Genomic DNA, 14,614 nt, shown 5'->3' with positions numbered 1-14,614 from the left:
GGGAGGATCACCAGAGCCCACCAGGTCGAGGCTGCGGTGGTCAGGAGCGGCCACTGCACTCCAGTCTGGGTGACAGAGTGAGACTCCAACACAATAAATAAATAAATAAATAAAAATAAATAAAATGGGCAGATCTAAACTATAGAGTTTTGGGAGACATTCTTAGAAGTTAAAGATTAACAAAGAGTGATTTCATTAAAAGAAAGGATGGCTGTTATTTTTAGGAGAAATAAGCTTATAGTTGAGTAAGAGCATATTGGGAGCTTCTGAGTGCTAATTCTTGACGTGGGTGTGATAGCTACATGGCTATTTGCTTTATAATAATTAATTACTCTATATCACTGTATTCCTTTCTGAATGTGTATCAAATTTTACAATTAAAAATATAAGGTCAAAAGCAATGACTCATGCCTGTAATCCCAGGAATTTGGGAAGCCGAGGTGGGAGTATCTCTTAAGCCCAAAAGTTTGAGACCTGTTTGGATAATACAGTGATACCATGTCTCTGTTAAAAATAATAGTAAATTTAAGAAAATTAAAAACTCATATCTGCTGTCCCCACCCTTCTTGAAACCAAGGGAATGAATGACCTACAGAGACCAATCCGCCCTTCTCTCTACATCTAATAAAAGAGAAATTACATACTGAATCAAAGGCTCTTTGTAAGTTAAATATCTTTTGCTTCTCCCTAACTCCTAAGGAGTAGTTCTATTGGCTTGAGTCTACTTCAGCAGCGAATGGCACAGCTCCAAATCGGAAACCTCTAACCTTGGGACTCAGTTCAGTTTAGATATGAGGAAATTTTGCAGATTTTCAAAATTGTTGGATTTCTTCTCTTCTTTTGTATGTGTCATATTTATAATATCATCCTTCCATTTCTTAAATTCCACAAGCTAAGTGGATGATGGAATGTAAGCAGGGGCTGGCTAGCAGACCCTCAATCACTGTCACAACCAAATCGCACATATGGCCTTTTGGATTCTGGGAAGTTTTCATGAAGTCATCTAAGTTGTCCCTTGTGTTTCTTTATATGCAAAACACCTCCCCTGCCATTGTATTGCATGTGTCCAGTGTTCATTTTTTCTCTAACTCTTCTCTAGAGTTACATACATTTCTGTTACATGATAGAACTAAATCAAGTTGCTGCATTTAAACCCTTACTGTCAGACCCAAATATTTATCTTTGCTATGCTAAATCTATTGCTGATTTTTCTCATGAATTCACTATGTTGCAGGAAATGTGTTGTGCCCCAAGCAAAACATTGCAATGTTTTTTTGTTTTTTTTTAGAAAGTAGGATTTATTGAGAGAATAGAAAAGCTCCCACAGTGGGAGGGGACCCAAGGGGGCTGCCTTGTTTTGTTTTTTGTTTTTAATTTTAAAGATGTGGGTTGCAATTAGGATTAGGTATACAAGTGGTCATCATGCAGGGAAAGTTTGGTCCCTTTGTTCCTCACTTTGGCTGGTTTGAGATCGGGTACCCTTATTGATGTTATGTGTCCCCACACCCTCAGTATCCTACTACTGCCAATGCCTTTCTTATAGTATTATGGTAAATGTTCAGGGTCTGCTTATGAGTGACAACATGTGGTATTCAGTTCTTTGTTTCTGTGATCAATTACTGAGTATGATAGACTTTAAATCCAGCCAAGTTGCTGTGAAGTCCATATGTTTGTCCTTCTTTATGGCTGCATAATATTCCATCATATAGCATTACAATTTTATTTGGCAGCAAGATTTTATATGAAATGCAGTCCTGAGTAACCTGAGCTTGCTACCAGTTTTCACTCCTCTGGGTTATAAACCTTCATCTTGGTTATGGACTCCTAATTTGTACCTTCGTCAGTGCCCCAAGGATCTACAGGTCTACAGAAACCCTTAAATCATAGCTGTATTTTCATGTCACTCTGGCCCAAGTTGTTTCAGCAGAGGCAACATGTCCTTTAGATTTTCTGAGTTAGTGAATCTAGCAGCAGGAAGTCGTAAGCATTGTCATCTAAAGTGAGAGCAAGTCATTACACTGATCTAAAAGGTTCTTTGTGACTTGGTTTCAAGTCCTCCAGTGCCCCCTCTTACTTATTATATTCATCCATTCTGGCTTCTTGGAATACCCAAAACATGCTCATGCAGTCATCCACTTGATCACTGCTCAACTTTAACCTCTTCTGTGGGAAATTCTTGACCAGACTCTAAGAATGCAACTACTATCCTCTCTAGGCACTTTCTGTCTTCTTATTCTATTTGATTTTTCTTCATAGCATTATTATTATCTGGCACACTGTATTTTTACTCATTATGTCTTCTTTTCACTAGAAAGCATTTTCCACTACAAAAATGATTTTTGCTCTATTTTTTAACTTATGCATTTGTAACAGAAAACTTTGGCCCATGGTACACTGGGGAATGGTAAACATGTTACACTAATGAAATTTAGTTTTCGTGAAGAATTAGTACTAGAAAAAAAACTATTTTTTTTAAAAAAGCATTTACTTTATTTTCAATTCAAATTTTAGAGTCACTTTCAAGGAGTTTTATAGATGATTTTATTTTATACAAGTTGCTGACCTATTTACGTACATGTTGTGATTCTTGAATTTTTTTTCCTGACCTATTTATGTACATGTTGTGATTCTTGAATTTTTTTTCCCTCAGGTTTAGGCATTAAAGAGCCTTTGGGACATATAGATTTTTATCCAAATGGAGGAAGAAAACAACCTGGTTGTCCTAAATCAGTTTTTTCAGGTATATTGTTAGTATTTAATGAATTATATGTTATTCAAAATGATGAAAGAAAATAATTTTCCTCTCCTACTCTGTGGGCAATAGTTTTACTTCATCACTATTGCTCATGACTTAGGAAAGTTATTGATCAAAAATGGTTTTATTTGATTCTGCCTAGTTCATCAAGATTACCAGTAGACACCCCATTTTGTCATAGTTTAGACCTATGATGCTACAGTTTTGACAGTTTTCATTCATTATTTTAAACATTAGGAGAAGTTACAAGTCTTTGAGGAAGCACGAGTAATTAAAGTATAATATAATACAAATTTGATCTCAGGATTTAACCTTTACCATGAGAATATTACTACACAAACAGAAATTTTTAAAGTCTTGACACTTAGCTGTCCTGTACATAGAGAGAGCTGAGCAATTGCTCCAGGTGTGTAATATGTGTCTCATTTCACAGCTATGTTTTTAAGAAATATAATGTTTTTTTAAGAAAACATTTAAGAAATGTTTTTAGGTCCACAGGAATAATTGGTCAAGAAATACTCAGTCAAAGGCAACTGAAACAAGAGAAGTTTGGTCCAAGGAATGAGGATGTGACAGATTATAAAAGGAAAGGGAGGTAACAAAGTTTTAATGGCACCTGGTTTTGTAGTCATCTCTGACATTGGATGGAAATGTTACAACTGAGAGATTAGAACGAGACGTGTACACTAGTTATTAATTATAGTAGCATTGTTTTCTTAAAGCTTGTGAATTTTGAAATATAACATCTTTGCTGTTATTACTTTAAAATTTATTTTAAATCTTATGCAAAAGGCATGCTGAATTTCAATTTTTATTTTTAGTTTTTAGTTTTTAATTTTAACTATGTGGGGTACAATTCAGGATTAGGTATACAAATGTTCATTGTAAGGGTACCCTTATTGATGAGGTGTGCCCTCACTCCCCTAGTAGTTTCTCACTACTGCCAATCCCTTTCTTATAGTATTATGACAGTTGTTCAAGGTCTGCTTATGAGTGAGAACATGTGATATTTGTTTTTTTTTTGTTTCTGTGATAGATCATTGAGTATAATGGACTCCATCCAAGATGCTGCTAAGTTAATAATTTTGCCCTTCTTTATGACTGCGTAATATTCCATCATGTATATGTACCACATTTTTTTAATCCAGTCCTCTTTCAATGGGCAGCATGGTTGGTTCCATGTTTTTGCTATTTGTGAATAATGCTGCAGTAAACATGCATGTGCAGGTATCTTTATTATAGAGTGACTTGAGTTCCTCCATGTATATTCCCAGCAGAGGGATTGTGGGTCATATGGGAGGTCAATTTTTAGACCTTTTAGGAATCAACAAACTGTTTTCCACAGAGGTTGTACTAGTTTACACTCCCACCAACAGGGTAGAAATGTCCTTTTTTTCACCACTTCCTCTCCAGCATCTGTTGTTTTTTGAGTTGTTGATGATGGCCATCCTGAACTGGAGTTAGGTGGTATCTCAGTGTGGTTTTAAATTGCATTTCTTTGATGACTAGTAAGGCTGAGCATTTTTTCATGTATCTGTTGGCTGCTCGAATGCCTTCTTTTGAGATATGTCTATTCATATCTTTTGCCCACTTTGTAATGGGACTGTTTGTTTTTTTCTTTTTGACAAGTTTGAATTCCTTGTAGATCCTAGATTTTAGGACTTTGTCAGATATACAGTTGGCAAATATCTTCCCAGTCTGTGGGCTATCTTCTCGCTCTCTCAATGGTTTCTTTGGTTTTGCAGAAGCTTGTCAGTTTGATGAGGTCCCACTTGTCTATCTTATCGCTTAGGGCATGCGCACTTGGGGTTTTGATCAGGAATTGGTTGCCAGTCCCAATTTCCATAAGGGTGTCTTCAGCGGTTTCTAAGCTTTTTATAGTTTGAGGTATTATGTTTAGGTCTTTGATCCATTTAGAATTGATTTTTGTGTGTGGTGATAGGTAGAGGTCTTGTTTTAATCTCCGTATATTCAGCCAGTTTTCCCAGTACAATTTACTGAATAGGTTCTCCTTTCCCCGGTGGTTAGTGGTGAAGACTGTCAAAGATGAGTTGGTTGAGAAATTAAGGTTTTGCTTCTGGGATCTCTATCCTGTTCCATTGGTCTATATGCCTGTTCATTTGATTATTGTAGCTTTATAATAAAGCTTAATATCTGGGAGTGTGATACCTCCTGCCCCTTTTTTTTTAAACTGAGGATTGTTTTGGCTATTCATGGTCAATTATATTTCCATATTTATTCCAGAATTGTCTTTTCCAGGTCTGAGAAGAATGCTGCTGGTAATTTAATGGGTATTGCATTAAATCTGTAGATTGCCTTGGGTAGGATGGACATCTTAACAATGTTAACTCTTCCAATCAAGGAGCATAGGATATTTTTCCATTTGTTTGTGTCATCTTTGATTACTTTGAGCTATGTTTTATAATTTTCATTGTAAAGGTCTTTGACTTCTCTGGTTAGGAAGATGCCAAGGTATTTCATTTTTTTTGTGGCTATTGTGAATGGAATTGTGCTTTTTATCTGGGTTTCTATTTGTTTATTATTGGTATATAAGAATGTAATTGTCTTTTGCACATTTATTTTATACGCTGAGACTTGCCAAAGTCCTTGCAAGGATTTTGACAGATTCTTTTGGGTTTTCGAGATATAGAATCATGTTGTCTGCAAAGAGGAATAACTTGACTTCCTCTTTTCCTATTTGGATACCACTGATCTCCTTCTCTTCTCTGATTGCTGTAGCTAGGACTTCCAACACTATGTTGACCAGGAGGAATGAGAGTGGTTATCCTTGGCTTGTTTTGGTTTTCAGGAGAAATGGTTCCAATTTCTGTCTGTTTAGCAGTATATTGGCTGTGAGTTTCTTATAGATGGCTCTTACTATTTTGAGGTATAGTCCATCTATGTCTAGATATTCAAGGGTTTTTGTCAAGAAGTGGTGCTGGATTTTATGGAAAACCTTTTCTGTATCTTATGATATAATCTTGTGATTTTTGTCTTTACATCTATTGATGTATTTAATTACGTTTATGGTCTTGTGGATGTTGAACCACCCCTGCATCCTGGGGATAAAGCCTACTTGGTCATCATGGATGATTTTTGAGATGTGTTGTTGGATCCAGTTTGCCAGAATCTTGTTGAGAACTTTAGCATCTGTGTTCATCAAGGATATTGGTCCATAGTTCTCTTTCTTTGTTAGATCTTTACCTTGTTTGGGTATCAGTGTAATGTTAGTTTCATAAAATGATTTGAGTAGAATTCCATTTTTCTTGACTCCCTGGAATACTTTCAATAGGTTTCGTATCAGATTCTCCTTGTATGTTTTGTAAAATTTTGCTGTAAATCCATATGGTCCAGGGCTTTTTTTTTTTTTTAGGTACTTTTATGACACACTTGTTTTCCTGGATTGTTATTGGTCTGTTGAGGGTCTCGATTTCTTCTTATTTCAATGTGGGGAGATTGTGTGATTTAAGTCCTTCATTTCATTTAGGTCTTCAAGTTTTTTTCCATACAGGTTTACATAATAATCTCTGATAATCTTTTTTATTTCTTCAGGGTCAGTTGTCACTTTAACTTTTGCATTTCTGATTGTGTTTATTAAGGCTTTTTCTCCCTTTTTCTTGGTCAATCTACCTAGATGTCCGTCAATCTTGTATATCTTTTCAAAGAACCAGCTTTTGGTTTTATTGATTTTTTGTATTATATTTTTGTCTTCTACGTCCTGAATTTAGGCATTTATATTGGTGATCTGGATTCTTCTGCTGAAGTTAGGGTTTTAGTGGTCTTACTTTTCCAGCTTCTCTAGGTGACTTGTTAGGTTGTTACCTTTGATCTTTCCATTTTCTTCTTGTGAGTTCATAGAGATATGAATTCCATTCTAAGGACTGATTTCACAGCATCCCAGAAATTTTAGTAAGATGTTTCTTCATTTTCATTTGTTTCCAGGTATCCTTTAATCATTGTTTTGATTTCCATGTTGGTCCAGTAATTGTTTATCATACTGTTTAATGTCCATGTCTTTTTGGTTTTGGGGGGAACTTTGTTGGTGTTATTTGTTTTTATTTTATTATGATCTGAGAAGGTACATGGTAGAATTTTAATCTTACAAAATGTGTTTAGGCTTGATTTATGACTGAAGATGTAGTCAGTCTTAGAGTACTGTCCTTATGGTGATGAGTAGAATGTTTATTCCATGGTTGTTGGGTGGAGTGTTCTGTAGGTATCAGTTAAGTCCATTTGATCAAGCATCACATTAAGGTTCCAGATCTTCTTGTTGACTTTTTGTCTTGATGATCTGTCTGGGGTTGTTAGTGGGCTGTTTAAATACCGAGCTATGATATTGTTAGAGTCAATTTTTTTAATTTTTATTTTACTAGAAGCTGCTTTATGAAAGCTGGTGCTCCTATGATGGGTGCATATATGTTTAGGATGGATATTTTTTGTTGATAGATTGAACCTTTTATCATTATGTAGCAACTTTCTGTATCTTTTAAAATTTTTAATAGATTAAAGGGTATTTTGCCTGATATTAATATTGTAGCTCCTACTTTCTTTTGTGTTCTTTTAGCCTGAAATTTTGAATTTCATCCTCTTACTTTGAGTCTGTGAGTGTCCTTTCTAGTGAATGAGTCTCTTGGAGACAATATGTTGTTACATCATGATATTTTATCAAATTTTCCATTCTATGTCTTTTCAGTGATGCATTTAGTCTATTCACATTCAGGCTAATTATTGAGATGTGAGAGTTTATCTCTGTCATGAGGTTCTTATAGAGTTTGTTGTTGCTGCTGCTGTTGTTTGTTTACTTGTTTGTTTTCTTTCTTTTGATTTTTGGGTTGATTCATGTGTGTTTTAAATCTATTTCCTGCATTCTTGGGAAGTGCATTGTCATTTTTTTCTTCTTCTTCTTCTGTGTTTAGTACTTTCTTAAGTGATTTTGTAGAGCTGTCTGGAGGCAGCATAAATTCTTAGGGATTGAATGTCTGAGAAACATTTTAATTCTCCATCACTTATGAAACTTTTCTTGACTGGGTAGGTAATTCTTGGTTGAAATTGTTTATCTTTGAGAACTTTGAATATTGGGTTCCAAGTTTTCCTTGCCTGAAGAGTTTCTGTAGATAAGTTTGCTGCTATTCTAATTGGTCTTCCATGGTAGGTAGTCTAACCTTTCTCTCTTGCTCTCTCTAGAACTTTTTCTTTAATACTTTATGTAGATGAATTACTATGTGTCTAGGAGTTGGTCTTCTCATTTGTTGTCTTGCAGGGATTCTCTGAATCTCTTGTATTTGAATGATCACATCACTGATGAGTTGAGGGAAGTTTTCTTGGATAATTTCATGGAATGTTTGTTCCAGGGTGGTCTCTATCTCTCTATCTGCCTCAGAAATTCCAATTAATCTTAAATTTGGCCTTTTGAAATAATCGCTCAGCTCTTGGAGGTTTTGTTCTGTCTTTTTAAGCATCTTTTTTAGTGTGTTTTTTTTTATCACTTTGAGTTAGTTCCATATTTTGATTCTCAAACTCTGTGATTCTTTCTTTGGCTTGGTTAATTCTACTTTCCATGCTTATCAGCTTTATTATTTATTTCATTCACTGTATTCTTTATAGCTGTTATATCAGTTATCAACTCCTTCATTCTTTCTTCTTGTCTCTCCTCATTTATATTTATTCTCTCTATTAATATCTCGATATCTGGGTTTGTGGTTTGAGACCAGTCATGCTGGGAGTTCTTCATTGTTTGAGTTCCAACGTCTGTGTTCTCAATGGCTGACCTCCCAGGAGTCTGTGTGAGATTCAAATTTTTCCTTTGTTTTTTCTTCATTTGTGTAGGGGTTCCTCTCCTTTTTTTTTTTTTAACCTCTTCTTTAATTCTATTGTTCAGTAATAGCAGGGATAGCTTTTATTTCTGTTTGCTCAATCTCCTATTCTTTCTTATGCTGATCCTCTAACTTTGTTTGATTCTGAAACTGAACTGGGTTTGGGTGCCTGTGCTTTTTGCAATTTTGAGATTTAATTAAGGAGGGATCTTAATTCAGAAACCATCTGCAGATCCCACTATTTGCTGACAGGTATGTGGGTCCCCTGAGACCCACTTCCTACCACCTTACAATGTGTCCATGCAGTGGGGGTGTCTTTTTGTGCCCTTAAAGCAAAATGAGTTAAGAAAAAGGAAAATAATGGAAAAAGGAAGGAGGAAGATGATACAACGGTGGAGAGAGAGAAGACGAAGGAAAACAGAGATAGGTGCACTCAACTAATGAATAAACAGAGAAACACACAAAGACAGAAAACAAAGCAAGACAAAACAAAAAAAACCAGACAGTCATACAAACAAAGAAATAAAAACCCCCGTTGGTGCACTCTCCCTCAGGAATACCCATACACAAACAAAAAATCTAAAACAAAACACTAAAATAACAGAAACCTAAACAAAAGTAGAAAGAAAGCGAACAAAAAGAACTAAAACAAACAAGAAAAAAAACTCGCTCTGTGACCTTTTTTGAAACTCTAGGTTCTTCTTGTCTGCCACCACCTTAAGAATGGCTCCAGTCCCCAGCCCCTCCCCTCTGCTCTCAGCATAGTCTGATAGAGTTGCTCTCAGTATAGGTCAAATGCCCCATGGACTACTGTGGGAGGAGGATGTATTTGATCTGGACTCACCCAACTTGTTGCTGCTGCTGTCAAGTCTCCCACTCAGATCTGATGTGTCTGTGCCTATTCCAGCGTGGTGGAGGGGCATCTGTCTCTCTGAGTCTAGTGAGAGGATAGCCTCTGGGTACCAAGATGGAGGCTGGGCAGAGCAGGGGAATGCAGGTCTCTTCCCAGTCCCAGGACTGAGAAGAGGGTGCCTGTTGTTGTCTCATCACTAGTGTTTAGGATTCTTTCCAGATTTCCGGATTTCCATGACTGCCTTCTCCACAGTTGCTCCTGCTCATGCCTAATGTGCTGCTGCAGGTGATGGCATGGACTGGATGCCAGGTGATAAGGAGTAGCTGTTCTCTGCTGCCTCCTCCCAAGAGAGCCCCAAGAATGGCAGACAATCCTGTGCACCACGGGATCCAACCTAAGGGTGATGTTGCATGCAGTCACCTTTGGAAGAGAGCCCTGGGTGCATGAACCTGAGTCTTCCCTCAGACAGACTTTCACGCACCCACCAGTACACACCCACACACACAGAGTCTTTTTGGACACTCACTTTTGCAGAGACTCTCACATTCTGACCTGTTCTGTTGCCATCTTGTCCCAATTTCAAATTTTATTGCCACTATTTTTAGTGACTTAAAATAAAACCGTATATTACAGTCATCATTTTAATATTCATAAAGTGTACAGTATTTAGTAAAATTTAATCTTTAGTATTTCTCCAATTTACTTACTTAATACACCCACATCTCTTTTGTTTGTTTCCTTTTTCTTTTCTTTTAACATTTAAGGGATTGAATTTATTAAATGTGACCACCAGAGAGCAGTTCACTTGTTCATGGCATCTATGGAAACAAACTGCAATTTTATTTCATTTCCTTGTCATTCATACAAAGATTACAAGACTAGCTTATGTGTGGACTGTGACAATTTTAAGAACAAATTATGCCCTTGGCTAGGTAAGAGAGATTCTTATAGTTACTATAATTCTTTTTGAACTTGAATAACAATTATGTTAGTATTTCTGCTGGAAGCTAAACTATGCCATATATACACTTGTTAATATGTCAGTATTAGTGGAAGAACTATTTGTGAAGATGTGGTATAACCAAGGTAAATATTTTATTTCCTATTAAATATTTTGAAGATGTTTAATGAGAAAAAATTGCTCAACTGCCTTTTTATGCTCAGTGTAATAGGGAAATTAGGTGGCTTCATGATTATATTTGTTCTTGATGTATAAAAGGATCCAACTAATCTGTCATTCAACTATATTTCCACTTAAAGAAAGAAGCTTATACATTCTTGATAGCACTGTGGTAGTTTCGTTTTTAAATGGGAAGTCTTACAAGTAACTGAAGACATGTGAACCATAGCTGACAGCGTCCATTTGCTATCAGCAAGTAAACATGAATCGTATACAACTCATAACTTCTAAATCAATAAAGCTTTGTAAGAACAGTTAAGTATTGCTGCTTCTGATAACTAAAGCAGGCCAACATGGAATTATAGAGAATAAAGAATCCACATTTAAAAAAAGGAATATTGGAACCAGAAAGACGGTTTGCTTGGGGTTTTTCAAAGAGAATAGCAGACTCAAGTATGCCATGAGCATGTAAATATCTGCTTAGCATCATGATAGGATTTCTAGAAATGTTTCTGAAGACAAAGGGGCTCAAGAAATGGGTAACAATTATAAAGGCTGAATTAAGTCATATGCAATCAATTTTCTTTAGAAAACTAACACACATGGAGAATCTGTGAGGGGCACACATTATGCAAACTTTGTCAAATTTTTTGCATACATCTCATCTGTCTATATCAGGTGAGATGAGTTTTCTTCAGACCTCATGTTGTTTATTGCTTTTCTGTTCTTATTCTTCTTCCATAATAAGAAAATTGTGACCAAGAATGAATATATGAATATATGATTAGTTTTCTTCAGACCTCATGTTGTTTATTGCTTTTCTATTTCTATTCTTCCATAATGAGAAAATTGTGACCAAGAATGAATATATGAATTGTTTAAGGGTAAATGTCAGAAGTAAAATTAAACCTCTAAATTCTCAAATCAATAATCTTTCAACTATATTCAAATCTCAAATTCAAAGGTAGCATTCTGGGAACAGAAAAATACATGAATAATATGTAATACATTATACATTTATAAACATACGTTATACATATATAACTTTTATAAATATGTTACATATAATGCATGTCATATATGTACATATATGTATCTGAAATATATATTACATACACAATATATAGAGTATTATCACTATACTACATATATTATATATAATGTATTCATATGCATGCTATGTATGTATGCATAGGAGAATTGAGGGTCTGTAATTATAGAGCAAAATTGTATGGTTTAGTTTTATATAATCAATTTACTCTGCTGAATTTATTAAAAAGATGTACAAGTAAGATTCTGAATTTAAAATATAATAGTAAAAGTTGCCATAAATGGATTATAGTCATGCGGAGTAAGGCAAACTCTGACATGATTTTCAGGGAACAGTTTTGTGAATTCTGAATGTAAAAGTTGTTATTATAGTTAAATAAAATGCTGCATCATTTGAAAAATGCTTTTTAAGTTACCCAAGTCAACGATCATGTTTATATCCGTTGATTATTTTGTTACTTTAGTGATTTGAAATGTTTTTGTATGCTAATTGACGGAGGTTCAATTTTCAGTGTTCTACTTCTCATATCTCAGGTTATCAAGCTGAGCTGCTGAAAGATGCTTTAAAAGAAAGAATTAAAGGAAGACTGCTTAGGACCACTGTGTTTTTGGATACTGGTAGAACATATCCATTCTGTAGTAAGTTGTTAGCATTTCAAATAAACAAACAAATTCTTTTTTATACTCATTTACATTTTATCCAAAGTGTTCTTTGCATCCTTGCAAATTCAATCATGCACTTTCAGGGAATATTTGTTAGAGACAGTTGAACAAATTCGGCTAAGGACTTGATTTTTTTTAGATGAAATGAACAGATACTTGGGTAATATTTTCCCAAAGAAACAATCAAGGCCTACTTTCTCCCACCCCAAATTTGTATGTTTAACCTTTTCACCTTTAAAGTGATTTCAGCATAGAATATGTTAAGGAGCCCAAGACATGTCTACATTATTAACACTCCTTTGGGAACTGAAATGAAGCTATATAAATTTATGAAAGTAGAAGCAACTAATATTCCTCACAATATATTCAGAGTTAGACAAGAGGAGAAAACTTGTAGAATGAGAGAATCTCATAGAAATAGATGAAATAATTACATGTATGAGGCAGTATTAAAGAAAGCAAGATTATTCTGTTTAGAAATGAAATGCTGAGAGTGGTTTATAAATTAAAATAAATCTTATTATGTGAAGATCTTATGAAGGAAGTTTCAAGTTACTGTCATTGACCTTGATTACTGAGGAATTTATATTTAAAATATATTATCACATTATAAAATATTTTAGGTCAGTTATTATTAATGTTTTACAATCAAAGTCACTATCAATTTTGAATATATTATGCTTTAAGCCTTAGTGAGGTGTGCTATCATACAGAATTGGGCCAGTCCATTCTTCTAATTAAAATTTTTATTGAGTCAGTTTTAGAGTTACATGCAGATATAAGAAATAATACACAGAGATTCTTGTCTACTTAATCCGGTTTCCCACAATGGTAACATTTCACAACAATATAGACTATTATTACCAGCAGGATATTGACATTGGAACAATCTACCCATCTTAATCATATTTCCCTACACACCTGTGTGTGTGCATATGTACATGTGTGTGTTTTTAATGCCATACAAATTAATCACATGTATAAAGCTATGGAGTGGAGAAACTGAACAGTTTCAGGAATCAAAGATTCTTTATGTTGTGCTTTTATAACCACATATATTATCCCTCACCTGCTGGTTTCTAACCCCTGGGATCAATTAATATATTTCTTGAATGTTGACATTTTAAAAATGCTATATAAAGGGAACCATTCGGTATGTAATCCACATAGTTGCATTCATTCTTTTTTATTTAAGAACATCTAGGAGGCTTTTAGTTATTAGCTGTGACAAAGCTGCAATGAATAGTGTCTTCAAGTTTTTGTATAAATATGTTTCCATTTCTCCGTCAGAGTCCCAAAAGTACAATTGCTGGGACATAAACTAATTACACATTTAACTTTAAAAGAAATTGACATTTTTTTTCATAGTGGTTATGCCATTTTACAGTCTCCAAATCAAAATATAAGTGATCCAATTTCTCTGATTCTTTCCAGCATTTGGAGCTGCCATTATTTTTAAAAATCATATGCATTTTGGTAGGCATATAGTAATATTTCATTGTAATTTTAATTTACATTGCCTTGATGACTGATCATATTGAATATCTCTTCCGCATGTACTCTCTGGTGACGTGTATTTGTTTCTTTTGGCCATTAAAAAAAAAATTTAGATTGTTTGGATTTTTAGCTACTGACTTTTGAGAATTCTTTATACATTTTATAAACTAGTCCTTGTCAGATATTTGGTCTGTAAATATTTTCTCACACTCTGTGACTTGTCTTTTCATCCTTTTCACAAAGACTTTTACAGAGAAAAAGAAATGTTTCATTTGATAAAGATCAATTGATCATTTTTTTATTTTAGGTAAGATCATGTATTAGGTTGTCAAGTCTAAGAACTCTTTGTTGAGTCCTAGGTACTGGAGATTTTCTCTTAATTTTTTTTCTAAAAGTTTTATAGTTTTGTGTGTTACATTTGCATCTGAAATTCATTTGTGTTTAGCTTTTTTGTAGCTTCAAGACTAGTTGAAAAAGTGATCCTTTATTAAGTGCTTTGGTATCTTAATTAGCAATCAGTTTAGCATATTTGTTTGGATCTATTTCTGTTGGGTCTGTATTCTGTTCTCTATTTTGTTTCAATGATTTATGTGCTCATCCCTTTTCCAGCATCACATAGTATTGATTAATATAGTTCTAAAATAAGCCTCTATATCAAATAGAGTGATTATTTCCACTTTATTCTGCTTTGCCATGGTTATTTTAGATATTCCAGTGCATGGGCATTTCACTATAAATTTTAGTGTAAGGTTGCCTATGTCTACAAAAACTTGTCTGCAGTTTAAATAGGAATTGCATTAAACCTATAGATCGGCCAGGCTCGGTGGCTCAGTCTGTAATCCCAGCACTTTGGGAGGCCGAGG

General features: G+C 34.6%; 1 protein-coding gene across 1 annotated transcript in view; it reads left to right on the top strand.

Annotated features, from left to right (window-relative positions):
• Positions 1-1,934: 1,934 nt before the first annotated feature.
• Positions 1,935-14,614, top strand: part of LOC103275389 (lipase member I-like) — a 40,007-nt gene continuing 27,327 nt past the window's right edge. Inside the window, exons 1-4 of the mRNA XM_021706320.1 lie at positions 1,935-1,980; positions 2,651-2,740; positions 10,186-10,353; positions 12,126-12,230. Coding sequence (XP_021561995.1) covers positions 1,935-1,980; positions 2,651-2,740; positions 10,186-10,353; positions 12,126-12,230 — 409 coding nt within the window. The remainder of the gene's footprint in view (positions 1,981-2,650; positions 2,741-10,185; positions 10,354-12,125; positions 12,231-14,614) is intronic.

This window comes from Carlito syrichta, unplaced genomic scaffold (assembly GCF_000164805.1).
Source record: "Carlito syrichta isolate Samal-C Ts95f unplaced genomic scaffold, Tarsius_syrichta-2.0.1 Scaffold315414, whole genome shotgun sequence".
NCBI classification, from domain to species: Eukaryota; Metazoa; Chordata; class Mammalia; order Primates; family Tarsiidae; genus Carlito; species Carlito syrichta.
Note: the sequence above shows the minus strand (reverse complement) of the source record. Positions and strands in the feature narration are given on the sequence as shown.